Source organism: Montipora foliosa, chromosome 5, assembly GCF_036669935.1.
Source record: "Montipora foliosa isolate CH-2021 chromosome 5, ASM3666993v2, whole genome shotgun sequence".
Classification (NCBI taxonomy): domain Eukaryota; kingdom Metazoa; phylum Cnidaria; class Anthozoa; order Scleractinia; family Acroporidae; genus Montipora; species Montipora foliosa.
In genome coordinates, this window is record NC_090873.1 from 39,968,088 (window position 1) to 39,995,000 (window position 26,913).

The following is a 26,913-nucleotide window of genomic DNA, read 5'->3' on the forward strand; positions in this document are numbered from 1 at the left end:
TCATCTATGATCCAGTTCATATATCATTTCATCGTTGATTCATTCCTCACGGGAATATTAGAACCCACAAATGACCGCTCCCAACGTCAATGGCTTCATAGCTCAGTTGGTTAGAGCGTCGCACCGGTATCGCGAGGTCACGGGTTCAAACCCCGTTGAAGTGCTGAATTTTTCAGGCTACTTTACCTAATTGCAAAACTTGCGTTCATAAATGCGAGGATAATAGCTTCACTTGATTTCATATCCGCAGTTCACATATGATCCATTTCATATATCATTTCATCAATGTTATCTCAGATTTCAGCTCCACCACGCAGCACACAACATGAGGAAAAACCATTAGGTTTATTTTGGCAGTTTAGACCGAGCACTAGTAACTATAACGATACGTTATACTACAACCTATTACAAGATCTAAGTATAAGGCATAAGACAAGAGACAGAGCTGAACGACAGTTTACACAACTACTACTGTCAGACGGAGGCCAGAAAAAACCCGCCGGAAAAAACCCCGTGGAGGAAAAAAGTCGGCAGGAAATCTGGGTAGGAACCATGGCTAAAACTCTAAATAGCCCATCCTATGAGGCTCTAAATTTCAAACGCGTCTACCCGCGTTGACTAAAAGAACGTTATACTTAAAAATATATCTAAGATCGATCGTGGTGTCGGCCTAGAATGACTATCTCACGTGCTACAAACCTCTAATATAGTCCTCCTTGACAACCCATAATGCACTTCGACTGGACTAATTCCAGTCGCCACTGCTCCAGTGCCGCAGAAAGAAATTTCATTTCGGGCTAATTCGTATACACTCAAACGCCAGAAATTCCATTATCTGAAATCCCAGCCGTGAATTTTATTGTAGGATGGAAGCTATTCGCAGCTCCGTGAAGTTGTTTATTGCTTTTTTGTTTATGTGCCATAGAGAAAAGATGTCGTCATTGTATCTTTTCCAGTGGTTTGTAAGGGCTTTGGTTGATGGTATCTGTCTCAACTTCCGCTATGAAGATGTTAGCAAAAGATACTGCCGTTTTTGTTCCCATTGCGGTTCTGTGTGGTTTTCCCCTTGAAATGGAAAAAAAACTTTCTTTCAAGATAAGTCTTAGCATTTAGGGAAGCGAGTTGGAATCGGAGGGCTGTTTTCATAAAATGTTTCGTATGTTCATACAATGGCGATTCCTTCCTCCTTCCAACATGACTCTATCTGAAGTCAATCTTTAATGAGGCACGGTGTCGAAAGCCTACGCAAAGTCCAATATGAACACGACGGTTTGGAAGCCAGCATCAATGGAGCTCGCCCAGTCGTGGATGACTATGCATAATTGGGTGACACAGCTGTGATGTCTTCGGAAGGCATGCTGTCTTAAAGACAGCATCACAGAAGAATATTAAGATGGCTTGCATGGAAATAAATTCTGTCCATTGTTGAATTAGGGTAGAGCGAACTTGGTTTAAAAAAAAATACTGAGCTCACAACATTGACTTGCACCTTATATACGAAGGTCTGCTGAATAATTGAAAACTTATTTGAAATATATAGATTCTGAAAAGGTACAGCACTTCGTCCCTCTGACTTTTTAATGTAATTGGGATTATTTACTATTCAGAAAGACCTTCCTGTTTTCCTTCACCGACTTGCAAGCGCTTAAATAAATTTCTTGAAAAAGAGTGCTAACATGAGCAGCTATCGCTTTGTGTCTGTAGAGAAAATTTCATTTAAAAAGAAAAAAGGCCTGAGTCACTTACATTTAAAGATGAACTTAATTGGTTTTTTCCATATTCGACAAAACAAGTTGCGCTTTATGTTTCCGTCGAATGGATCATTTGCGGTTAATGAACAGCAAAATTAAGGTGTATTATGTATTGGGGGATCGGCGTTTTTCCGAAGTGTCTCTGACGCCTTTTACCCAATAAAAGCAACTGTTGACAAGTCTTGAAAAGACCCGACAGTATTAGCTTTTCAAAGGCGAGTTTGTTTTAGATAATTATGAAAAATAGGAATTTTTTACGATTATAATAACCTTTCGAGTTCCCTTCAATTCTGGTATTGGACTAATTACTCGTGGCCAAAACAGAGTAGAGCTTGTATTGGAGCCCACTTTCGATATATTAAAATTCAGTTGTAAACAAAAGGCATCATCACGAGGCTCTGGGCAATAAACTCATACAAATGGTTATCTTTATTCCCCAGAACCTCGAGATGATGGGTTTTGTTTAGGACTGAATTTTAATATATCGAAAGTGGGCTCCAAGACAAGCCCTGCTCTGTTGTAGCTACGCACAATTAGTCCAATACAAGAATTCAAGGGAACTCGAAATGTTATTATAATCGTAAACTTCCTGTTTTTCATACCTGAAACAAACTCGCCTTTGAAAAGCTAATACTGTCTGGTCTTTTCAAGACTTGTCAATGTTGCTTTTATTGGGTAAAAGGCGTCAGAGACACTTCGGAAAAACGCCGATCCCCCAATACATAATACAATTCTGGATCTTAATAAGATTTCGAGACACCCTGTACAAATAGTCTTTGTGACTGTCGTGTGAGGAATGCGCCATGGGAACTCCTTCTATGCTGCAGTTTATTCTCACCACAGCTTTCGCTTCGCTCCATGTCACATCTGCCTGTCCGAATGGTAAGTTTTAACTTTTGTTATTGGTATCGTTTGCTCTCTCTTCCTAGTCTTCCGTTTTTTCATTCCCCATTTTCTTTAAACTTATTATTATTGTTTTTTTTTTTTTCTATTCTTGTCTCTTGTTTTCGTTTCCCCTGTTTTGCGCGGCTTAAAGTGGCTGAAGACAGTTTTTCCTCGGTCAGTGGTATTCATTAAAGGCCGACGCGGAATTTTTTGTTGCAAAATTTAGCGAAAATCTCAATCGCGCACATGGCAACAACGAGATGACTGCCCGATGATTCAACATCCTGATGAGGGGCACACCTCTATTTTTCTTCGTTGGGTCTTTGGGAATTTCAATTTTGAATTCATTGCGAACTATATAAAAAATCTAAGTGAGTCACTCAGGGACAACTGTCATAACTGCATTTTATGTAGCAACTGATAGGGCTTTTTGTCTTTTGTACGCACAGTGTAAATTATTATTATTATTATCATTATTATTATTATTATTTTAATTTGTACACGTTAAGCAAGTACAGTTCAGTTGGGTGGCTAAAGGAGTACAGAACATTTTACAAAGTAGACAGAAATTCACGTTTAGACATATATAGTTATTGACACACAAAATTAGAAAAGCAAGATACTCGAGATATTATAGCTTCTACGTACACTCAAGTTCGCAATACTCTTAAGTATCACAGAAAATTTTTGAAAATATACTTCTAGTTGGGGTTAATTATAAATTCGTTTACCAATAGCTCACCGTGGAATAATTTATGATTGTACAAAAATATACTAGGCATATAAAACGTGAAGTTTAACTTCCTGGTAATGTTTAATTCTTTACTTAAACTGTCCACTTTCTTACTAGTAATTAATTAAGCTGGTGAGTGTAAAAGAGGTGACCTTTTCTCTGTCAAATAAACCATTTAATAACCTCCGAAAAGAATGACTGACTCCATTGCCAATTGCAATGGTAGAAGGTGTGGATTATGGAATCATTCATTTTACAGTATGCGCACTTTGTGTCCCCTGCCTTACCAAAGAGAAATGATTCCTTTTTACTGAATACTACACTATGTAAGAGCTTGAAATAGAATTCCCTAAGCTTGTTGTATTTTCAAACATTTTTTACACGACTAAAAATAGAAGTTAGAAATGTTTGGTCCTTTTGCAGGTCTCTTTCCCATTTAGAGTTAGCCTTCAGTACAACTAGTTTTCTGTTTATAAGGAGCACAGAATAGTCATTGTTTTTTCATTTTAGTTAAAGGGGGTATGTCACGCAAAATGATGTAATTTCACGACACCCAAAATGCCCAAAAAGTAGAATAAAACATTGCAATAACCCCTAAAATTGTTGAACAAGATAAAAGAAATACAACAAATTTTGAAGGGAAGAGAAGCATGGATGGACACAAATGGACAAGAATGAAACGGATTGCATTTGGGTAATCTTGAAAAAAGTCGGCCCGACGGTTTTCAGATTTATGGCAAATTGCCTGGATGAAGTTCGGTTTTGCTCAGAATCATCTTGTTTGTGATGTAACGATAATTTTATCAGTAAAGGAATTCCACATTACCATTTTCGAGTTTTAAACTTGTGATTAACTAAAAATTTCCCGAAACACCCTAAAATAACGTGACATAGCCCCTTTAAGTTTATAAAAAGTCTCTGGGGACAGCTGAAACGCACTATCCAACTGAAAAACTGATCTATCCACGGGATTTGTGCTCGCACGTTCTGTAAGGTGCCTTGGAACTGCAGAAACCACTTGAAAATAAACTAGACGCTCAATGAGCGTATACTGGGTTGCCTGTGGTACTTGTTACTCAAAAACAGAAGGGACTGAGTTGGGTGGTACTGAACTGCAGCGTTCCAGTCATTGTTTTTCAAGTCGGGGGTCATTAAGACAATTTAAGGGGTCACCCAGAAGTCGTGCCAGCAGAAGCCCTTTGGCTCACACGTTGATACGACGAAACAGATCTTTTTTCTGAGGTTAAAAACTTGGCTTCCAGCCCATTAATCATTTGTCAGAAAGAAAACATTCCTGTCTTTAGAAAAAATAGGCAAGTATTGCGTACGAGTGGTAGTGCAGTGACACAGCGCCTTATTCCATATAGGGCCACTTTGGAAAATACCATAATACTCTTTGTTTGTCCCCCTAAATTTTGCATAACCATTATTTCCAGTTTCTCTTGGGACTTACAATATTCCCAAGAGAAAACAAAAGCAATGCTCATGCAAAATTTGGGGGGACAAACAAAGAATATTATGGTATTTTCCAAAGTTTTGCAACGTTCAATTTTGTTATTGTACTTTTTGCTGCACAAGAAAATCGCAAAATCGAAAGTGACATCGAATTCAGTGGGCGCTGTGATCAAGTTACCGCGGCGTGTTAACTTGCGAAACAGTGAAGCATCTGTGTCAAATGATGGCAAGATACCGGGTTTTTGTTTTTGTTAGTTTTCTTTTTCTTTCAAATGTTAAAACGTTTGACGAGAAATGTGCGAATTCAACGCAAAGATCACAATCACCAAACTCTTGAGGTTGACCATTGTTTCTTCAAAGTCAAAAATTTACTCTTCAAGACGAGGTTATTTATCACCAGGTAATTCCATCATTTTGAGAATAGCAGCTACGTTATTATTCATCAACGCCACAATTTTTTGCTGATTTTGGGGCTCATTTTGTTGAAACTCAAGCACGCTTCCAACAGAGCTGTTTATTTCGTGACTTATGCGCTGTGATGCCTTCAAGGCGTTCGATTCCTTCAATGTTTGTTAAATCCATAAAAGAATTGTCATTTAATTTCCGTGTTGTATATAATACCAAGTTATCAAAATATTAGAAACAAACCTCACTTGATATCCAATGGCGAAAATGAAATTGTTGTCGAAGATCATTACTAGTCGCTTTAAAGATTCCAGATATTTATCCAATTGACGTTCCATTCTTAAGCTCCATAAAGGTATATTTTGTTCAGAGATGCACTAAAACGCCATTCGCGTTACAATGACTTTCGACGCCATTTGTATTGCTAGCGAGGATTAACTAACCACGGTTCTAAACAACTCCATTTATTACACCAGCTTTCTGTCAGTCGCTGTACTTTTCACAAGGGAGGTTGAATAGGGTTCAAAATCTAAATTACAGCAAATCGCGTTAGTGATATGAAAAACAGTTATCCCTTATAATCAAGCAAAGATATTTACCCAGTGGTATCTCACAGTTTCTCTCAATTCCTCTTACTAGCAAGTGACTTAAGTTGCGTAATCATGTCTATGACGTCACCTAACAAATTCTAATCACGGATTGTTGGCGATACACTCCCCCGCCAAAAAAAAGGTTACAGTAATCATAGTAAATAGTATCTGAGAGTTCACTTAGAAGTTAATTTTGTTTTCATCAATCGGTATAAGTAATACAAGTCTCTGTACAGGACGTTGAACAGTGACATATCCTTTGCCTTGGTATTGCTTCATAGGTTCGTTTACGGTGAGATTCTTGTATTGCACGTCTACTCTTCGCACTTTCCCATCTGCACCTGGGTAAACATTTGACACTTTTCCAAGCTTCCAGTTTCCTCTCACTAAGTTGGAATCTTGTATCATAACTACGTCTCCGATTTTCAAATTTCGGTGAGATGTGTGCCATTTTTGCCTTAATATCAAGCTTGGGAAGTAGTTCGAGTTCCATTTTTTCCAGAATGTATGAACAATTGTCTGGACGAACGTGAAACGTTTTTGGGTGTTCGCGTTTTCATCAAATGGGCCATTTGGTATCCTGCTTGTTGCTCTGCCTAACAGTAAGTCATTTGGGCATAAATATGCTCCGTCCTCAGGGGATGTTGGGTGTCGCCCTATTGGTCTTTCATTCAGCAAGTTGGCAATCTCGAATAAAACTGTTTGCAATTCAGAGAAGGTTAAAGCATTTTCACCAACCGAGAATTCAATTGCTCGCTTGACCGATCTTATAAGAGCTTCAGTTACTCCATTTTGCCATGGGGCATCTGCTGGGGTGAAGATCCATTGCAATCCTTTCATGACGCCATATTCCTTAATTTTCTTCCAATCCCATGTTTTTGTTATAGCGGTTAGTTCCTTACTTGCTGCAATTAGTTGAGTACCGTTGTCAGACAATAGCTTGGATGGATATCCGTTTAGGGACACAAATCTTCTGAGTACCATCAGAAATTTGTCTGTACTATAATCTGCTGCCAGATCCAGATAAACAGCTCTTGTTCCGAGACAATTAAATATTACTCCATAAGCTTTAGAGAACGTTCTCTTCTTTACCTCGTCCCGAATTTTAAAGGGACCAAAAAGATCAATTCCTGTACTGTACCATGGCGGTGCTGGCTTCAATCTGTCTTCAGGTAATTGGCCCATCACTTGCTGACTTGTTTTCTTAGCAAGTTTTTTGCAGATAACGCATCTGAACTTAATCGATTTTACCAACTTAAGGAGTTTGGGTATCCAGTATTTGGTGCGCACTTTGCTGGCAGTAGTTAGAATGCCATGATGTCCTCTTGCATGAGTTTGTGCTACATAGAGATGTGAGAACGGATGATCATATGGTAGTAATATAACTTCGTTGTCACCGTAATTTGTTTGTAACTTTGCAGTACGACTGCTTACTACATAGATGCCGTCTTTGCGTGTGATAGGACACAAACGGTTGTACTTGCCATTTTCAATATCATTTCTCATGTTCTGCTGAATCTCTTTGATCCAGAAAATCTCTGACTTTTTAATATCTTCAGGTGTCAGTTCTTGCGTTGCGCTTTTAAATGACGGTTTGGGAAATTTGCTGTAAAATTTCAAAATTCTTGCAGTGACACGTAGTAGTTTGCCGTAACTCGAATATTTGGCGATGTCAATTCGTAACGCTAGGGTGTCATGAGGTCCTTCTATCTTCGTTACCATTGTAGTCCGGATTACTTCGGATAGTTTTGGCTCCAAGTAATCACGAGTGATTGGCCACTTGTCTTCTGTTTGTTTAAGAAAATCGGGACCCTTCTGCCATGTGCTTTCAAGTCCAATGTCATCGGGCTTCCTGCCTCTTGTCAAACAGTCAGCTATGTTATATTTACTCTCTACCCAATACCAGTTTTCAGGGTTTGTTCCTTCCTGTATTTCACCTATTCTAGTGGCGGCGAACGTGTTGAACCCGTATGAGCTTTTCTGGATCATGGCATGTACAATCTGAGAGTCTACGATGTGGTAGATCTTTTCAAAGCGATATCTACATTCCTTTTCTATGAACACTTTTAGACGTTTGTTCAGTACCGCTCCACACAGTTCTATACGGTCAATGGACATCTTTTTTATTGGTGCAAGACGATTTTTGGACAGTATTAAATTGCTCTCAAATTGGTTATTCTTTCTTTGCCACCGTACATATGCACATGCAGCGTATGCGTCTTTGGATGCGTCACTAAACACAACGAGAATGGGGTCGCCAATAGCATCCATTGGTTTAAGGCATCTCGTAAATCTGATTTGATTCATGTCTTTCAAATCGTTGAAGAAAATAGACCAATTCTGTTGGTTTTCCTCGGGTATAGGGTCGTCCCAGTCAAGTTTCGGTTCAGTTCCCCACAAACGGCGTAAAAGAATTTTGGCCCTTACTGTAAATGGTCCTGCCAACCCTAAGGGATCATACACGCTGTTGATCTGTGACAAGATTATACGCTTTGTGAGCTGTTGGGGATCTTGGGTGGGGACGATATCGCTCGTAGACCTTGAAGTATGTATTCGCTTGGTAGTAAAGTTAACCTTGACTTCGAAACACAGTTGATCTTCTGATTGACTCCATTTAACTCCAAGTATCTTTTCTGTTTGTTCCTCGATCGGTATATTTGTTTTTTCTTGTCTGTCAGTATCGCTTGAGAACATCCACTCTTTGACTTCAAATCCTCCTTTAATAATAGCCTTCTCGATATCTTGAGTCAGTTTAATAGCTTGTTTGCGATCGTCCATACTTTCGATTATGTCGTCCATGTACGTATTTCTTTGTATTATATCTGCTGCTTCTGGGTATTTCTCTCTTGACATCTCTGCGGTTTTTCTCAAAGCAACGGTTGCAATCGTAGCTGACGGCTTGTCACCGAATGAAACTCTGAGCATTATGTATGTGTCGGGTTCTCTTGTACTATCCATATCCCTCCACAGAAATCGGTGGGTGTGCTGATCTAACTCTGTCATCTTCACAGTGTGGTACATCTTTTTAATATCACCAATGAAGGCTACTTTATTCTCTCGGAAACGTATAAGGACTCCCAATAAGTTATTGAGTAGGTCAGGACCTTTAGCCCAATACTCATTCAAGATATGACCCATGTAATTGGCGCTGCTATTGAACACTATGCGCACTGGGGTAGATTTGGAATCAGGCTTGAGAACTTCATGATGTCCGATATAATGCACCGGTCCTTTGTAGAGTGTTAGTTCCTTTTTGGAGAGTTTCCTTGCAACTCCTCTAGTTACCATGTCTTTTATCTGGTTGTCATACACTTTTGCGTGTTCGGTGTTCCTTCTTAGACGTTTCTCGGTCGTTATCAGTTTCGCGAAAGCGACCTTCCGGTTGTCAGGAAGATTCTGAGGATCCTTGATCCAGGGATACTCAGCGACCCAGCGATTTTCCTCTTTGTTAAAGTTTAGATTTCGTTCGATTAGTTCCAGCTCTCGCTCTTCTTGAATAGTGCAGTCTTTCGCGCCTAAGGAACATTTTCCACATTTACATCCTCCACATTTCGGTTTGCATTCTACGCCAAGGTTCTCAATTTTGTAAAAGTCTTCTATATTGATTTTGCCTACAACTGTGTTGACTCTGGCATTGATGAAATCGTGATACAGATGTGATTCTTTAAGTAACGGGTGCGTTCCTCCTATACATCGCCCGAAACGATTCCTTAAGAGCACAAGATGACCGATGTTTTGTTCTCTTTCCGGGTGATAGGCTGCATATTCGTAACCGATTAAAATGTCCACAGGTCCTGAGGGTCGCTCGATTTCTTCCTTTGTGACGTTCTTGAAAAGATGTACTATGTCGTCTATGTTAACACTTTCAATGTCTGAGGTGATCCTTTCGATGCCGTAAGCTTCGAATTCGATGACGTGACCTTGATTATCTATAAGAGGTACCTTGTATTTGATGGTCTTAATCTTCTCGCTCTGTGCTCCAACTTTGATGACTGAAAGTTCAACTTTGGATCCTTTAAGTTTCTCTTGCTTTGCTTTAGTGTTTGTGATAAAACAAAGTGATGCGGCGTTATCCCACATTATATTAGCTTCTCCTCTTTTGGTTTTAACTCTTTGTACTTGTAACAGGCAGGTGTCAATTTTTGTATTGTGGCATACGTTTGCTGAGGCTGAGACTTGCTGAGGTGTTTCTTCCGTCTCGTGTATAGATGGATGGTGCTTTCTTGTGCAGCCGCCTACACCACAGTCTTTCCTTGATTTGCATGTACGTTGTCGATGACCGATCTTTAGGCACGACCAACAGGCTCGTTTATCTTTGATGATCGTCTTTTTCTCTTCTATTGGCTTGGCTAAATAAATTCTGCAGTCTGCTGTCCAATGTCTTCCGTGTTCATGAATCAGACATTTTGGTTTGGGTTCTTTGCTTACTTCCTCGACGCCTTCTGTATAGTGCGATGTGCCTCTGTAATGTTGATTGTTGGTCGTCGTCCGAAGAGAAGCACTGTCGTATTCAATAGCACTCCTTTGATTTTGCAGAAATTCAAGAAGACTAGGGAACTTTTTTGATTTGTCGATGTGACTTCCGTGACAACTAACCATTTCCGCCCATCTTCTTCTGATGTCTGTTGATAAAGCTTTCTCTATAATACTGACCGAACTCGTTGTTGTAATTTCCGCTTCTAGACCGAGTCTTGTGAGGTCCCTGTATCCGTCTTCTACAAGAGTCACGAATTCGATGAAACGTTTATCTTCTCCTTCCTTAAGTGTTCTGAATCTACGTATGCCGTCAATGATAACGTCTGCAATTTTGGCTGGATCTCCATACTTTTCGTCCAGTCTTCGCCACATTTCTTGCACATCGTCGTCTATGCTCTTTACCAGGCCTTCGGGTTCTTTTCCAAGACAAGAGCGTAGCACATATGCGGCATCTCTTCCACGAATTTGTGGCATGACTTGTTTGTTGAAATCTCTTTTAAACTGAGGGTAATGACGTAGTTCTCCATCAAAGTGCGGCATTTTTACCTTTTCCAGTTGTAGAAAGGAAGAAGTCGCGCCAGATTCCTGTTTTATCTGCTCTTGTTCTTTTACGTTAGTATATCTAACTACAATTTGTTCAACAATTTCGTAATAATAGGTTTGGATTTTAGCTATCCATTGCATCTCAGATTCGGCTGATTCAAAGGGCAATAATTCTAACAGTTCAGCGTTAAAGGTTTTGCAATCTTGAAATTGATCTTCTATTTGTTTCTGTAAGTCTTTTAACGCAAAATTGGGCATTTCTTTTGACTGCAACGCGTGCGAAATACTTTCGTAAGAAGCTTCGAAAACAGCGCGCGCAGTGTTCCTTTTAACTTTTGCGTTGTCAATGGCCTCTTGACGAGCCGCGTGCTCGCGCGTTGCCTTTTCGCTTGTAGTGACATTTTCGACATATTTCACTTTACGATTAAATGCATTGGAATATTTTTCCTCGACTTCTGACATCCAGATTTCTTCTTCGTCCACTAAATGCTCGTCAGTCAGGAAGTTAACATACTCTAAGTGCTTCCCTTCCAGTTCTTCCCATGCATCAACAAGTTTTGAGTAATTGGTTTCTACTACCTCGATTCCTTGGCTTGTCTCTATGGACTTGATCAAAATGTTCCGCTTTCGTGTGAAGTTTCCCTTGGCAATTCGCCGTGAATTCTTAGCTTTGTCGGTCATCTTCTGTTCCAGTCGTCGCTTAGTAGCTAACCACACTGGATTTTGAATGTATTGCTAGCGAGGATTAACTAACCACGGTTCTAAACAACTCCATTTATTACACCAGCTTTCTGTCAGTCGCTGTACTTTTCACAAGGGAGGTTGAATAGGGTTCAAAATCTAAATTACAGCAAATCGCGTTAGTGATATGAAAAACAGTTATCCCTTATAATCAAGCAAAGATATTTACCCAGTGGTATCTCACAGTTTCTCTCAATTCCTCTTACTAGCAAGTGACTTAAGTTGCGTAATCATGTCTATGACGTCACCTAACAAATTCTAATCACGGATTGTTGGCGATACACCATTGAAGGTTAATAATTAAATGTTCTCCTGTGTGCACCAGAGAAATCTACTCATTACTCCAGCCCCCTCAAACCTAACAAATACGCACAGAAGACTCTATGCACAAAGACACCACTTAGCAGGGGAGTGACAGGCAAGACTTTTCATGAAACGGAAAAAAACAAACAAACAAACAAACAAACAAACGCATTTTCTAACTGGATTGCCTATGGCAACCCAGTAATGAGAAAATTACATCTAAGATCATATTTTTGAATGAATTCTGAGTAAGAGAGAAAATTCCCATTTACTTAAATATCGTGCACGAGATAGCTCCCATTAAACCAGTCCCTGTAAAAACATCGCCCAGAACGGTTATTCTTCTCCGGACGTTTACTTACACGTACAGTCGCAAAAAAGTGTCAGGTCTTTAATAATAAAAAGCAAGTGTAATCACGAAACCTTTTCACTGGTTGACATTTGCTCGCGCTGTTCAGAGCTTTGCTCATTATCTTGAAGAGGTTTGAAACGAAGGCAAAAGACAGTAAGACTATTGTTTTCCTTCTTTGTGTTGTTATTGCGTCACATATCTGTCAAATTTCTCACTTTTGCTTTGGAAAACCTTTTGAACAACAAAATTCACCTATGAGCCCCGGAGTCTCTCAAAGGTATACCTTACTCGTTTTTAACATTGAATTTCACCAACGAGCCACCGAGCCACTCAAAGATATAATTTACTCGTTCTTTAAACATTGAAGTTCAGCAACGAGCCACCGAACCGCTTATAATTATACCTTACCCGTTCTGTAACACCAAATTCCATCAACGAGCCACTCAAAAATCTAAATTGATTTTATCAAACGAGTTGATAAAGGTCGAATAACCACCGTGAAAGATTTGGAAAGCTGACGTTTCCAGCGTTAGCCATTCGTCGTTTGATGAAATCAATTTCTGTTTCAATCTCCCACCGACGCAGTACCACAGTTTCTTTAGAAACTAAAATTCTGTTCACTCAAAAATATACCTTACTGTCCTTTACACAGAATTTCACCGACAACTCGAGCCACTCAAAGATATACTTTACTCTTTGTTTAAACATTGAATGTTATCAACCATCCGCCGAGCAGCTTAAAGATATACCTTACTCGTTCTTTAACATTTTCACCAACGAGCCGACGGGCCACTCAAAGATATACCTTACTCCGGGGGGCCGGGGCTGGGGCTGGGACCGGGGCCGAGGCCGGAGGCAGGGGGCCGGGATCCGAGTGTCTTTTTTTTCCCCATTTGCTTTGTTTCAATTTTTGTCGTTATTCTCCTGTACTGTTATGTACGAATGACCGGCATCTGTCCTTCGTTTACGGTGAAAATTAGTCAAAAAAATTAAGGAACCGACGGAAGCTATGGAAGTTCTCAAGGGAGATCTTGTTTTATTTTTATTTTTTTTCTAAATTGAACTTTGTTATTTTGTGTTTTAAATTAGAGGTTGATTTCTGCTAGCATCTGGCTTTGTCCTCCCGAAAATCGAAGTTTCTTTTTCGAAATTAAGAGAATTTTCGACATTGCTGAACTTGGAGTTTATGGAATATACACCAACTGCCTGAGACACTGAACACGCGCTGAGCTCCACACTTTAAAATTGCATTGTAATGTTTACTTCGTTAAAAACAGAATCACAGTTCCACGATGATCATCACGCAGTCACGCAACGTTCTCATTTGCTTGTTAACCGCGCAGCCATGGGCCAAGCGCGGTTCTTGCTCTGCACGTGTTTTATTAGCCGCGCGGCCATGGGCCGAGCGCAGTTCTCACTCTGCACGGCGTTTATTTTTCGTTTTGTTGGTGACCAGACCCAAATTTCCACTCGGCCATATAGTCAGTGGGACTTCCAATCACGCAACTTATGATGTTTATTCGCCAAAAGCTGTTAAAACGTTAATGTACTTAAAATTTTATGAATATTCCACTCTTTATTTAGAACAAGATATATTTCCTTTTTGTGTTATTGAAGCGCTTGATTCGAAGCGAGTATTGAATACATAAAAAGCCATTACGTCATTCATGGAATGTGTCGATGCAACTTTCATTGGTAGGGAAATAACCATTGTAGTAAACATAACCGTGGATAACGTAATTCTTGAATTATGTGACTCGTGTGACTACTTTGCTAGCCCTTTACTCGTGTAAAAAAACAATTAAATTTAATCGTGATTTTTAAGAAAAAAAACTGTGAGTTATTAATAGTGTTATTGTCGTATCGTTCATACCCATACACATCCAAAGAAAGGTCATCGGAGATTTCACAACGGCTCCGACGGATGGTACAATCGGAGTTTTCACAACGGCTATAAGTGATTGTGCAGTAAGATCGTGTGCAGTCGTTGTAAGTTGTTGTGTTAGAGATTGATCAGGTGATTTTGTGTCTATAGTCATCAGCGAATCAACAAGTTGCGACTATAGTGGTAAGAAAAGAGATAAATTAAAGCGCGATTACTATAAACGGTTTGTAGTAAAGTCAGAGTCGCACGGGAACTTTTTAGCCCATTCTATTCGGACGTCAAGGGATCGAATCCAATTTTACGATAAAAAAACACAACAACATTGAGAACAACTTTGCGACAATTTGCGGAAATTTTGGGGGGCCCCGGCCCCGGCCCCGGCATCGTGTTTTGGCTACGTTTAATGACAGCCATTTTTGCATTTGGTCAATATAATTCGGTTAAAAAATATCGAGTGGTTGGGAATTAGGGAGTCTGGTGTTCCAGTCTCTCTCTTGCCAGTGGCAAGAGTTGTACTCGTTATTTCCTGGGTCAACACATCCGCCGTTTGGAAATCTTAATAGTCCTGTAAAGCTCTCAAAAAGTAACCTCATGTTCCACTGATTGTGTCACAATGTGGTCAGTTGTTATGTTCATCGGCGCGTTTTGACTACTTTCCACCGGTCTTCATCAGGCCATGATAATGAGGTTGACTGGTTAAACTACAAAGCATTACTGCTCCGTTGTGATTGGTCGATTTTTTTTTCGTCGCCTGAGGAAGACTGGCAGTATGCTTAATGAATCAAAACGTCGCCAGCTGATCTACTTAATAAGTTGCTGGGATCACTCAAATTTTCCGGGAAACGAGGGAAAGAGGACTCGATAAAAATCGACTCGATACCACACCTCCACATAAGTTACCTTAACGTGAGACAAACGGAAAGCATTATTTTTGTACCTCGCCACGGCGAATAAATGATTTTAATTTGGGCGGTAAAATACCAAATGTCTTCCAGCATGGGACGTGACAGTAAATGACAAAGAAGAATAAAAGCTGGCGCCTTCCAAGTCAAAACAAAGACTAGAATATTAAAATGGCTTGCATGGAAATAAATTCTGTTTATTGTTAATTTTTCAAAAAAAAATATTGAGCTCCTAGCAGTTTAAAAAGTGAGTTGACAATTTTCACAACAATATACGAATGACTGCTGGTAAATTAAAAAATTATCTGAAATATATAGATTCTGAAAAGGTAAAGCACTCCGTCCCTCTGACTTGTTATTGTTTTTGGGATTATTGAGTATTGATAAAGATCTTCCTGTTTTCCTTCACCCACTTGTAAGGGCTTAAATCAATTTCTTGAATAAGAGTAATAGCATTAACAGCTGTAGTTTTTTTTTTGTATCGGTAGAGAAACTTTCATTTGCAAAGAAAATGACTGAGGTACCGACATTTTGAGGGGACAGCTATTCTTAGAGTTATTTTCATAGAGCTATGTCGCAGAGTTAGAGTTAAGTTTCCAAAATCCTGAATTCAAGATTTTGGACTCCCAAAATCCTGAATTCAAGATTTTGGTCTGCCAAAATCCTGAATTCCAAGATCTTGAATTCAGGATTTTGGAAGTCGTCAACTCTAACTGTAAGTCACAACTCTACTGAAATAACTCTATTGATAGTTAACCTCGACATTTTAAAACGAACTGGACTGACTTTTGCCACATTCCCCAAAGCAAGGTGCGCTTTATTTTAATTTCTGTTGATTAATGGATCTAATAATAGTGTTATTATTCATTGGGGTATCTGTAATTTAAAGTGTCCCTTAGGCCTTCTTCCCAATAAAATCAACTGTTGAAAGGTCTTGAATGGACCCAAATATATTAGCTTTTCAAAGGCCAGTTTGTTTAAGATATGATCAAAAAAGAGCAATTTTACGATTTTAATAACCTTGCGAGTTCCCTGAACAAAAGACATCATCTCAAGGCACTGGAGAATAAACTCATACAAATTCTTAAATTCATTTCCCCGAGCCTCTAGATGATGCCTTTTGTTTAGGACAGAATTTTAATATATCCAAAACAAACTCTACTCTGTTGTGGCGACGGATAGTTAGTCCTATACAAGAATTTGGCATCTGCATCTCTGGGTGTTAATAAGACTTCGAGACACCCTGCACAAATAGTCTTAATTTGCGACTGACCTGTGAGGAATGTGCGATGGGGACTCCTCCTATAGTGCAGTTTATTATCACCTCAGCTTTCGTTTCGCTCCATGTCACATCTGCCTGTCCGAATGGTAAGTTTTAACTAGCGCTTTGGTTGGTGTCGTTTCCTCTTTCTTCGTCCTTCTCTCTCAAGGTTAATTTTCTGTAAATAGGTTATGTGTTTTTGGAAAGCCTACTTTCTTAGCTTAAAACTGATGTATTGCTTTTTAATTTTTTTTTGAGAAAAAAAAATTGCGTTAATGAATTTCGCACCCTTTACTGTGGTAGAGAAACTAACTTTTCCCTAGTTTCTCTACCACGATAGAGGGCGCGAAATTCTTAACCGGCCAACTCTCCGCCTGTCGCGTATTATGGGCAACAACTTGTTTTTACGGAGGGTTCAGAAATCATTAGATGCAAAATAAAAGTAGACACCATCAATAAATATCAAAAATTATCTCTCATTTAAAAGACTATTGAAACTTCTCCAGTATCAAGTATCGGCGCAGGTGGAGCCTCTTCAGTCTATTTCGCATACTTCGTTGCCAATGTTTTCTTAATCAGTAAAAAACTCTTTTTCCTAGAACCCCCTGAAAATGATTCAAATTTGAATCGTTACTGTAGAGCTCGTAGGTGTGCGTGCTTTCCATCGATCTCGCTGAAATTTGGCGTGTTTACTGGGAAGAAAAAGCCCCAGTTTCCCTGTAAATCGCGGCTTTCTAGTTTTCATGACGCCTACACGACGGAAATTGCGACTCAGGCAATTTGAGCTGAGTTAGGCGAAAGTAACTATAAATTTAAGTGACAACCGTCAGAACTGCATTTTATGTAACAACTGATAGGGCTTTTGATGCTTTGTACGCAAAGTGTACATTATGGGACTTTTATTTTAGGCTTAGTATTTTTAATGAAGTCATTATGTAATTATCTTTTTAGGACAGGGTAGCTAGGTGTCTCCAATTAGTATGCTGCTTCATCGGCAGCGGGCTAGAACGACTTGATACCATAGCAAGGTTATTGATTGAATTTATTTCAAAGAATCAATCAAAAGATAAAACAATGCGACAACCGCATTATTTTAAGTTCTTTTATAAATCAATGCGATTGTCAGAGACTGGATCCGAGTGTTTTGATTGACAGTTAAGTTGCATCCAGTCAGTGAGTTTGTCTGTGTTTTGTCGGGAGGAAGGCAGGAGTGGTTTTATAAAGATCTGTAAAAATTTGCTTTGTGTGTGACCTGTGATTTAGCCGGGCAACATTCGATAAACGGGAGGTATTTCCGACAGCGATAAAACACAGGAAAAGAAAAACCATAAACATCCTAAAATATTTCAGTGATTATGCTTTTTTTTTTACCAATCACAGGGAAAAGAAAGTTTAGTTTTAGTTTTAGTTTTGTGATGCCTGATTGGTCACATTCACTAACATTCCTATAACAGATTTACCTGAAGTGAACCCAGAATTTGTCGACAATAGTTTTAACTAGTTTTTTTTTTCCTTCTATCGTATTCCCGCTTAAGGTGTGTGAGAGGTTCAGAATAATCAATTGCAGATACCATTGAAAAAGAGGAGAGGACTCCATCTTCGAGTGAGAATAGCGCATCAACCCCCTTCCTTCTTACAAAGCGACAACTAAGATCACATACCAAATGCTTTTGGACGGAGGGAATTTTCATGCTTAAAATTTGCTCTTTTTGTGAATGTTTTTCAACAAAATAAATAAAAACGGTGAAGAACTGGTGCAGCGAGTCCATTAAATTCTAATTCAAACGATTTTCTCCCTCATTGGATTCTCGCATTATCCGATACACAAGCAAATCGATTAAGAAATAGCTCTTTATTTGCAAGCAGAGAACTTCGTGGTGCCATTAACGTTTTTCGATAATTATTTCATTAAATTTACTCGATTCTGATTGAACAAGAGCGTACACAATACCAGCGTTAATTCCTCGCATGCAGTCTGTTAGAGTAGTCAGCTACATAAAAAATGTGTTTAGTCCGAAATGAGTAACTAATGTACACTGCAACTAGTCAGCATACAAATAACAGCGGCAAAATCAAATGACAGTAATTTTGCTATTTTCAATGAAAGCGACTTAAAAGCTTTAAAAGCTTGCTAGTACATACAAGATATAGAAAACTCAGTTGCACCTGGTTGAGTTTTTGAGAGCTGAACGAAAGTACTTTACAGGCGAATGCAAGTTTTCATAACTAACCGGGGCTTGAAAATTTCTCCTTGAGGTCGAGAAAATTGAGCTAAATGTATTCAAAACATCATCCTACCTACTAATTTGGACTTGTACTCAAGATCAAGGGGAAATGTTTAGCCTAATTGTCTCAGCATTAGTTTATAATGATGATTGTAATCGTTATTTTTGATTTTATAGATGATTGTCGGGAACTTGTCTTCCCATCGTTTTTTTTCTTCGCACACAAACTGCTGGTGAAACATAACATTACGACTATCCAAGTCCACGATTTAGAAGAATGCAAGTGGCGATGCTATCAATACCCTGATTGCGTTAGTGTTAATATTCATACCCACAAAAATGACAAGGGACTTTACAGATGTGAACTGAACAACGCCACTCATCTTAGACATGGTCTAGTGTTTCTGGACGCAGTGGATTACTTTTATCATGGAGCAGACGTAAGGCTGAAAATTGAATTGATCCTTTTGTTTGTTCCTCCTAATCTCAGTTAGAATTTCCTTTTGTACTAGTTTTCGTCCTTCCACTCACAACTGAATGCTAACGTATTCCTCTTCGCGTTTCAATTCTCAAAAACATGGTTTCCATACAATCGCCAGCCCAAGGATCGATCGCCCCGATCGCACGAAACAGTGTACAGGCGAATTTATGAAAACAATAGCGGAAAGAGGCGACTGCGGGGATACTGATCACCCGGATAGAACTCCGCTCTATCCAAGCGATCAAAACGATGGAGTGAAATCTGGACACAGCAAATGGCACGAATTTTCCGGATCGCCTATACACTGTTTCGTCCGATCGGGGCGATCCGGGCGATTATATGGAAACCAGCTGGGCTCAATTCTACGTTGTTTGTGTTTGCGTTAGCATTGTTCCGTACGTGTTTGTCCTCGGTTTCTGTCCTCTAGTTTGCGTTAATGTACGTAATTGTGTACTCGTTCGTGTTCATGTTCCTGTTCATATTACAGTGGATTTTGTAAGAACTAGAGTGAAAGACGCTAGAACGTACAGAACGTAAATTCACAAACACTGAAAAATCATGCACATGCACACAGAGTACCAACGCGAACAATGTTAACATACATCGAGTGACCTTTACTGCGTAAGTAAACAGATCTGAATACTAGCATGGTGATGGGCAAATTAACAAGGTTACTACCCCAAAAACAAAGTATCCGTTTGTGACGATAGAAGTACACCTTGCCAGCTTGATCCTATATTTTTAGAGATTACGATTTCATCACCTACAATGACCGATAACGTAACAGCTGGAACCCACTACCTTGAGACTCCATACGTTTTATACCTTTGAGTCAACCCTGTCCCATATCCCCTATTTTTAGAACTTTTAGAACTGCTATGTGTTTCATTATCTCAAAATACCTTCTTGTTTCAGGTGTTTGCATTGTAACGTAATTAATGGACAACCATAAGTCCTCTTATGATTGGCTATTGTGAACACATCCGTAAAAATCCCCTGGGATGTGCTTATAAAAATAAAAAGATACAAGACAGGGTTGACGGCTAATATAGAAGATGGAGGATGCGGGTAATGGGTTTTAGATAACAGTAAGCCCGCCATATATAAGAAAAAAATCATTTGTAAGCCAGCGTTGTTTTTGTCTTTGTTTAAAGAGTGCCTGTGATAAGGTAGGTCGCTGTGACAACGGAGGTGTTTGTCAATCTGGGTATACAGACAAAGGATATCGCTGTGTTTGTCCTCCAGGATGGAAGTTTGCCCATTGTCAACAAGGTATCCCTTGATTCGTCTTTTCTATCCTCATATTGTCTAACTGTTGCTTTCACTGCTACTACCTCTGTTTCTAACTAAATAAGTATGGTACGTGATGGTAACTATAGGATGACATGGTTAAAAATCTCCGGCTTTGATATATTTGTAATCTTGTCCACAAATTATGGCTCTTTATTTCTCTTAAACGTTATGGCGTACCTCTATATGCACATTTATCTACTCTAATCGTAGATATCGACGAATGCGTCTCACGAATGCACAATTGCTGTACCGATGCAGTGTGTAACAACACCAAAGGATCGTATACTTGCTCATGTAAACCAGGATACTTTGGTGATGGATCCAATTGTACCGGTGAGAAAACGAAACTTTTTATCAACGATTAGTTTGTCTTCGCTAATGCCAACTACGGTACTGTGCTAATTGAAAACTTAGTGTATAGGTTGGTGCAGAACTATTGATGGTATACTTTACGGACTTTGTTTTCAGATATTGATGAGTGTTTGGTTGGAAATCACACCTGCAGCTCTGACGCTGAGTGCATCAACACCAATGGTTCATATCATTGCTCTTGTAAGGCAGGGTATGTTGGAGACGGACGAAACTGCTCAGGTCAGATTTCTCTTGCATATGTTACATTAATTATTTAAGGTTACGACTAAACGCTATTTCCATTGCAAAGCACGCTGACGTCAGTGGAGTGGAGTAATAATTAAGCCCTCCTGGAAGACGTAGAATGATACTTTAAGCTAAGCTAAGTTTGCATCCTAAGCTGTAAAAAGATTGGTTCATCTAGAAAATAGAATGTGATACGCACATAAAGTAGGACTCATAACGGTTTTGGAAGCCATCTTGAGGGGTAGGCAAAGGTGTCCAGTATAACAGTGTTTCTATGGAAATCTGCATTAAAATGATTTGAGAAAACCTTGAATGAAAAAACAATTGAGAAGGGTAAATTAACCAAACCTAACCAAAGGATTTTACTGACGAAACTTCAGTATCCGATCCGACCACTAGAATTTTCCAGGCGAAATTTGAGATTAATATATTAGTCTGTATTTTTTTTCAAATCCTCAATTGTTTTCAGTAAAACCTTTGGTTAGCAACTAAAGTTTACCATTCCCAAATGTTCTGCATTCTAGCTTTTTTCAAGTTACCTTGACAAAGATTCCCATTCCAGGCCTATCCTGTTTTCACTCATCGTCGATGACGTAAATTTTTACGTCATCCTGAGAGCTTTGAAAGCTCTTACAAGCAAGCTCATTATACGTGTTTGTTTTCTTTTTGCATCAGCTTGTAGATCAAAATCGAAATTCCGCTGAAAGCAAAATAGTTCCAATTTATTGAAACAGACACAAAAACAAAATATTCATCCCAATTGTACTGCGTTGGCGTTTACAGCTAGTGCTTTCGACCGATGACATTGATAGGAAAAGGGTGTACAAAAGGACCAAAAAATTGATGTGTACTCGTTTACCTCGCGACTTTGCGGCTCGGTAAATATTCACCACTAGCCATCTCCTCGGTGAATATTTAATGTAGTATACACTAAAACAATGAGATAATATAGCTAAGTAATTTGAAGAATATTCATTTTCTTTAAAACAATTAATTTCTTCGTCTGTCATCTCGACAAAATGGCTCGGGGAATTTAAGAAAATCGCTTAGGAGATTATTGCGTAATAATAACCTCAACGCCAACCAATCAACGCAGATAATTTAGAATAATCTCCGATGTAATTGTACGAAAGTAATTTATTAACTCTAATCGCAGATATTGACGAATAAGGCACACCAATGCACAATTGTTTTAGAAATGCATTGTGTAACAACGTGAAAGGATCGTATACTTGCTCGTGTAAACCAGGATACTTTGGTGATGGATACAATTGTACCCGTGACAAAAAGGAAAGTTATATCATGGATTAGTATATCTTCGATAATGCAATCTACGTTTTATTGCGAATTAAAAACTCAGTGTATAGGTTGGTGTAGAACTTATGATGGTGTACTTACTAACTTTGTTCTCAGATATTGAGGAGTGTTTGGCTGGAAATCACACCTGCAGCTCTGACGCTAACTGCATAAAGACCAATGGTTCATATAATTGCTCTTGCAAAGCAGGGTTTGCTGGAGACGGACGAAACTGCTCAGGTCAGGTTTCTCTTGCATATATTACTTTTGTCTTTTAAGGTTACGGCAAACAAATACCTTGAAGTTCATTGTAGAGCGAAGACGTCAGAGGATTGGCGTAATGCGTAACTAAGCCTTGCTGGAAGACAGAATAATACTCCAAGCTCACGTCTGCATTCTGAGCTCAAAAAATAGTGGTTCATTTAGAAAATAAAATGGGAGAGGCAGCTAAAATCCTACTATGACTTAGCAAAACTTTCGCCCATCGTTGATGATGTAAATTTTACGCCATGATAAGAGCCTTGAGGCCTCCTACCAGCGTACATATTAATCATACATAATTGGTAAATTTTTCCATCACCTGGTAGATCAGAACCGCATAACAAACATCTAAGCAAAATGTTTGAAATTTATTAAAACACGCCAAAAAGCCAAATATCCATCCCATTTGTACTGCGTTGGCGTCGATAGCTAGTGCTTTTGACCAATGACTTAGAAGTTATCAAAATGGTACATAAAAGGACTAATTAACTGATGTGTAAATCTATTATCCGAAACGCTTCGCGGCTCGGTAATTATCCGCAAGTAGCCTCCTCCAGTTCGGTTAATATTTGTTTTAGTATACCTTAAAAGGTGAGATAATATGGCACAAAAATATAACTTTACTTCGTTTGTTCCTGCAACGATTGCGTTATTTTCGGGCGCAAATCCCGCGCAACGCGAGTTCCTTGGGGAATCGTATTCGGAGTCTAGGTAGCCAATCAGTGCGCGCCCTCGGCGCTCTCCGCTGTTTTATATAATAAGGGCATTTATTTACCCTTTCCGAAGATATTGACGAGTGTGTCTCACAAATGCACAATTGCTGTAAAGATGCAGTGTGTAAAAACATCATAAAAACCGCACACTTTCTCGTGTAAACCAGGATACTTTCAATTGGTGATGGATACAATTTTACCAGGAAGAAAACAAAAATTTTTATCATGGATTAGTTTCTCTTCGATAATGGAATCTACGGTACTGTGCTAATTGAAAACTTAGTGTATAGGTTGGTGCAGAACTATTGATGGTATACTTTACGGACTTTGTTTTCAGATATTGATGAGTGTTTGGTTGGAAATCACACCTGTACTTCTGACGCTGAGTGCATCAACACCAATGGTTCATATCATTGCTCTTGTAAGGCAGGGTATGTTGGAGACGGACGAAACTGCTCAGGTCAGATTTCTCTTGCATATGTTACTTTAATTATTTAAGGTTACGACTAAACGCTATTTCCATTGCAAAGCACGCTGACGTCAGTGGAGTGGAGTAATAATTAAGACCTCCTGGAAGACGTAAAATGATACTTTAAAGCTAAGTTTGCATCCTAAGCTGTAAAAGGATTGGTTCATTTAGAAAATAGAATGTGATACGCACATAAAGTAGGACTCATAACGGTTTTGGAAGCCATCTTGAGGGGTAGGCAAAGGTGTCCAGTATAACAGTGTTTCTATGGAAATCTGCATTAAAATGACTTGAGAAAACCTTGAATGTAGAAACAATTGAGAAGGGTAAACTAACCAAACCTAACCAAAGGATTTTGCTGACGAAACTTCAGTATCCGATATGCAATACAATTTTCAAGGCGAAATTTGAAATTAATATATTAGTCTGTATTTTTTTTCAAATCCTCAATTGTTTTCAGTAAAACCTGTGGTTAGCAACTAAAGTTTACCATTCCCAAATGTTCTGCATTCTAGCTTTTCTCAAGTTACTTTGACAAAGATTCCCATTCCAGGCCTATCCTGTTTTAACTCATCGTCGATGACGTAAATTTTTACGTCATCCTGAGAGCTTTGAAAGCTCTTACAAGCAAGCTCATTATACGTGTTTGTTTTCTTTTTGCATCAGCTTGTAGATCAAAATCGAAATTCCGCTGAAAGCAAAATAGTTCCAATTTATTGAAACAGACACAAAAACAAAATTTTCATCCCAATTGTTCCGCGTTGGCGTTTACAGCTAGTGCTTTCGACCGATGACATTGATAGGAAAAGGGTATATAAAAGTACCAATAAATTGATGTGTACTCGCTTACCTCGCCACTTTGCGGCTCGGTAAATATTCACCACTAGCCATCTCCTCGGTGAATATTTAATGTAGTATACACTAAAACAACGGGATAATATAGCTAAATAATTTGAAGAATATTCATTTTCTTTAAAACAATTAATTTCTTCGTTTGTCATCTCGACAAAATGGCTCGCGGGAATTTAAGAAAATCGCTTAGGAGATTATCGCGTAATAATAACCTCAACGCCAACCAATCAGCGCAGATAATTTTGAATAATCTTCTATGTAATTGTACGAAAGTAAATTACTAACTCTAATCGCAGATATTGACGAGTGTGTCACACCAATGCACAATTGCTGTAGAAATGCATTGTTTAACAACACCAAAGGATCGTATACTTACTCGTGTAAACCAGGATATTTTGGTGATGGAAACAATTGTACCCGTGAGAAAATGGAAAGTTATATCATGGATCAGTATATCTTCGATAATGCAATCTACGTTTTATTGCTAATTAAAAACTCAGTGTATAGGTTGGTGTAGAACTTATGATGGTGTACTTAATAACTTTGTTCTCAGATATTGAGGAGTGTTTGGCTGGAAATCACACCTGCAGCTCTGACGCTAACTGCATCAACACCAATGGTTCATATAATTGCTCTTGCAAAGCAGGGTTTGCTGGAGACGGACGAAACTGCTCAGGTCAGGTTTCTCTTGCATATATTTATTTTGTCTTTTAAGGTTACGGCAAACAAATACCTTCATTGCAGAACGAAGACGTCAGAGGATTGGCGTAATGCGTAACTAAGCCTTGCTGGAAGACAGAATAATACTCCAAGCTCACGTCTGCATTCTGAGCTCAAAAATAGTGGATCATCTAGAAAATAAAACGGGAGAGGCAGATAAAATCCTACTATGACTTAGCAAAACTTTCGCCCATCGTTGATGATGTAAATTTTACGCCATGATAAGAGCCTTGAGGCCTCCTACCAGCGTACATATTAATCATACATAATTGGTAAATTTTTCCATCACCTGGTAGATCAGAACCGCATAACAAACATCTAAGCAAAATGTTTGAAATTTATTGAAACACGCCAAAAAGCCAAATATCCATCCCATTTGTACTGCGTTGGCGTCGATAGCTAGTGCTTTTGACCAATGACTTAGAAGTTATCAAAATGGTACATAAAAGGACTAATTAACGGATGTGTAAATCTATTAACCGAAACGCTTCGCGGCTCAGTAAATATCCGCCAGTCGCCTCCTACAGTTCGGTTAATATTTGTTTTAGTATACACTAAAAGGTGAGATAATATGGCACAAAAAGATAACTTTAACTCGTTTATTCCTGCAACGATTGCGTTATTTTCGGGCGCAATTCCCGCGCGACGCGAGTTCCTCGGGGGATCGTATTCGGAGTCTGAGTAACCAATCAGTGCGCGCCCTCGACGCTCTGCGCTATTTTATATAATAAGGGCATTTATTTACCCTTTTCGAAGATATTGACGAGTGTGTCTCACAAATGCACAATTGCTGTAAAGATGCAGTGTGTAACAACATCAAAGGATCACATACTTTCTCGCGTAAACCACGATACGTTTAATTGGTGATGGATACAATTGTACCAGGAAGAAAACCAAAATTTTTATCAAGGATTAGTTTCTCTTCGATAATACCATCTACGGTACTGTGCTAATTGAAAACTTAGTGTATAGGTTGGTGCAGAACTATTGATGGTGTATTTACTGACCTTGTTCTCAGAGATTGATGAGTGTTTGGTTGGAAATCACACCTGCACTTCTGACGCTGAGTGCATCAACACCAATGGTTCATATCATTGCTCTTGTAAGGCAGGGTATTTTGGAGACGGACGAAACTGCTCAGGTCAGATTCTCTTGCATATGTTACTTTAATTATTTAAGGCTACCACTAAACGCTACCTACATCGCAAAGCACGATGACGTCAGTAGAGTGGAGTAATGCATAACTATGCCTTGCTGGAAGACCTAGAATAATACTTTAAACCTACGTTTCCATCCTAAGCTGTAAAAAGATTGGTTCATCTAGAAAATAGAATGTGACTGGCACATAAAATATGCCTTATCACAGTTTGGAAGCCATCTTGACAGGTAGGCAAACGTGTCCGAAATAACGGTGTTTCTATGGGAATCTGCGTTAAAATGACTTGAGAAAACCTTGAATGTAGAAAAATTTGAGAACGGTAAACTTTAGTTGCTAACCAAAGGATTTTACTGACGAAACTTGAGGATCCTAACTGCACTAGGATTTTCCCTGGCCAGCGAAATTTTGAATTAATATCTCTTTTTTCAGTAAAATCCATTGATTAGCAACTTATTAATTATATAGCTGGTAGTTAATCCGTAATTTTCAGCATAGGTATTATTCTTTAATTCTTTAAAACTGTCCAATTAAGGAGTAATTTTGATAGTTTCGGACAGGGTTTTCC

General features: G+C 38.9%; 2 protein-coding genes across 2 annotated transcripts in view; one reads left to right on the forward strand and one right to left on the reverse strand.

Annotated features, from left to right (window-relative positions):
* Positions 1–26,913, forward strand: part of LOC138004164 (fibrillin-2-like) — a 205,059-nt gene that overhangs the window by 166,169 nt on the left and 11,977 nt on the right. The window contains exons 11-15 of the mRNA XM_068850588.1: positions 20,750–20,872; positions 22,292–22,414; positions 23,486–23,608; positions 25,023–25,145; positions 26,208–26,330. Coding sequence (XP_068706689.1) covers positions 20,750–20,872; positions 22,292–22,414; positions 23,486–23,608; positions 25,023–25,145; positions 26,208–26,330 — 615 coding nt within the window. The remainder of the gene's footprint in view (positions 1–20,749; positions 20,873–22,291; positions 22,415–23,485; positions 23,609–25,022; positions 25,146–26,207; positions 26,331–26,913) is intronic.
* On the reverse strand, positions 6,000–11,828 carry LOC138004542 (uncharacterized). Its single transcript, XM_068851085.1, has 2 exons — positions 11,749–11,828; positions 6,000–11,678 (listed from the first exon to the last, which is right to left on the reverse strand). Exon 2 carries the CDS (start codon positions 11,517–11,519, stop codon positions 6,000–6,002), a length of 5,520 nt encoding a protein of 1,839 aa, XP_068707186.1. The 5' UTR covers positions 11,520–11,678; positions 11,749–11,828.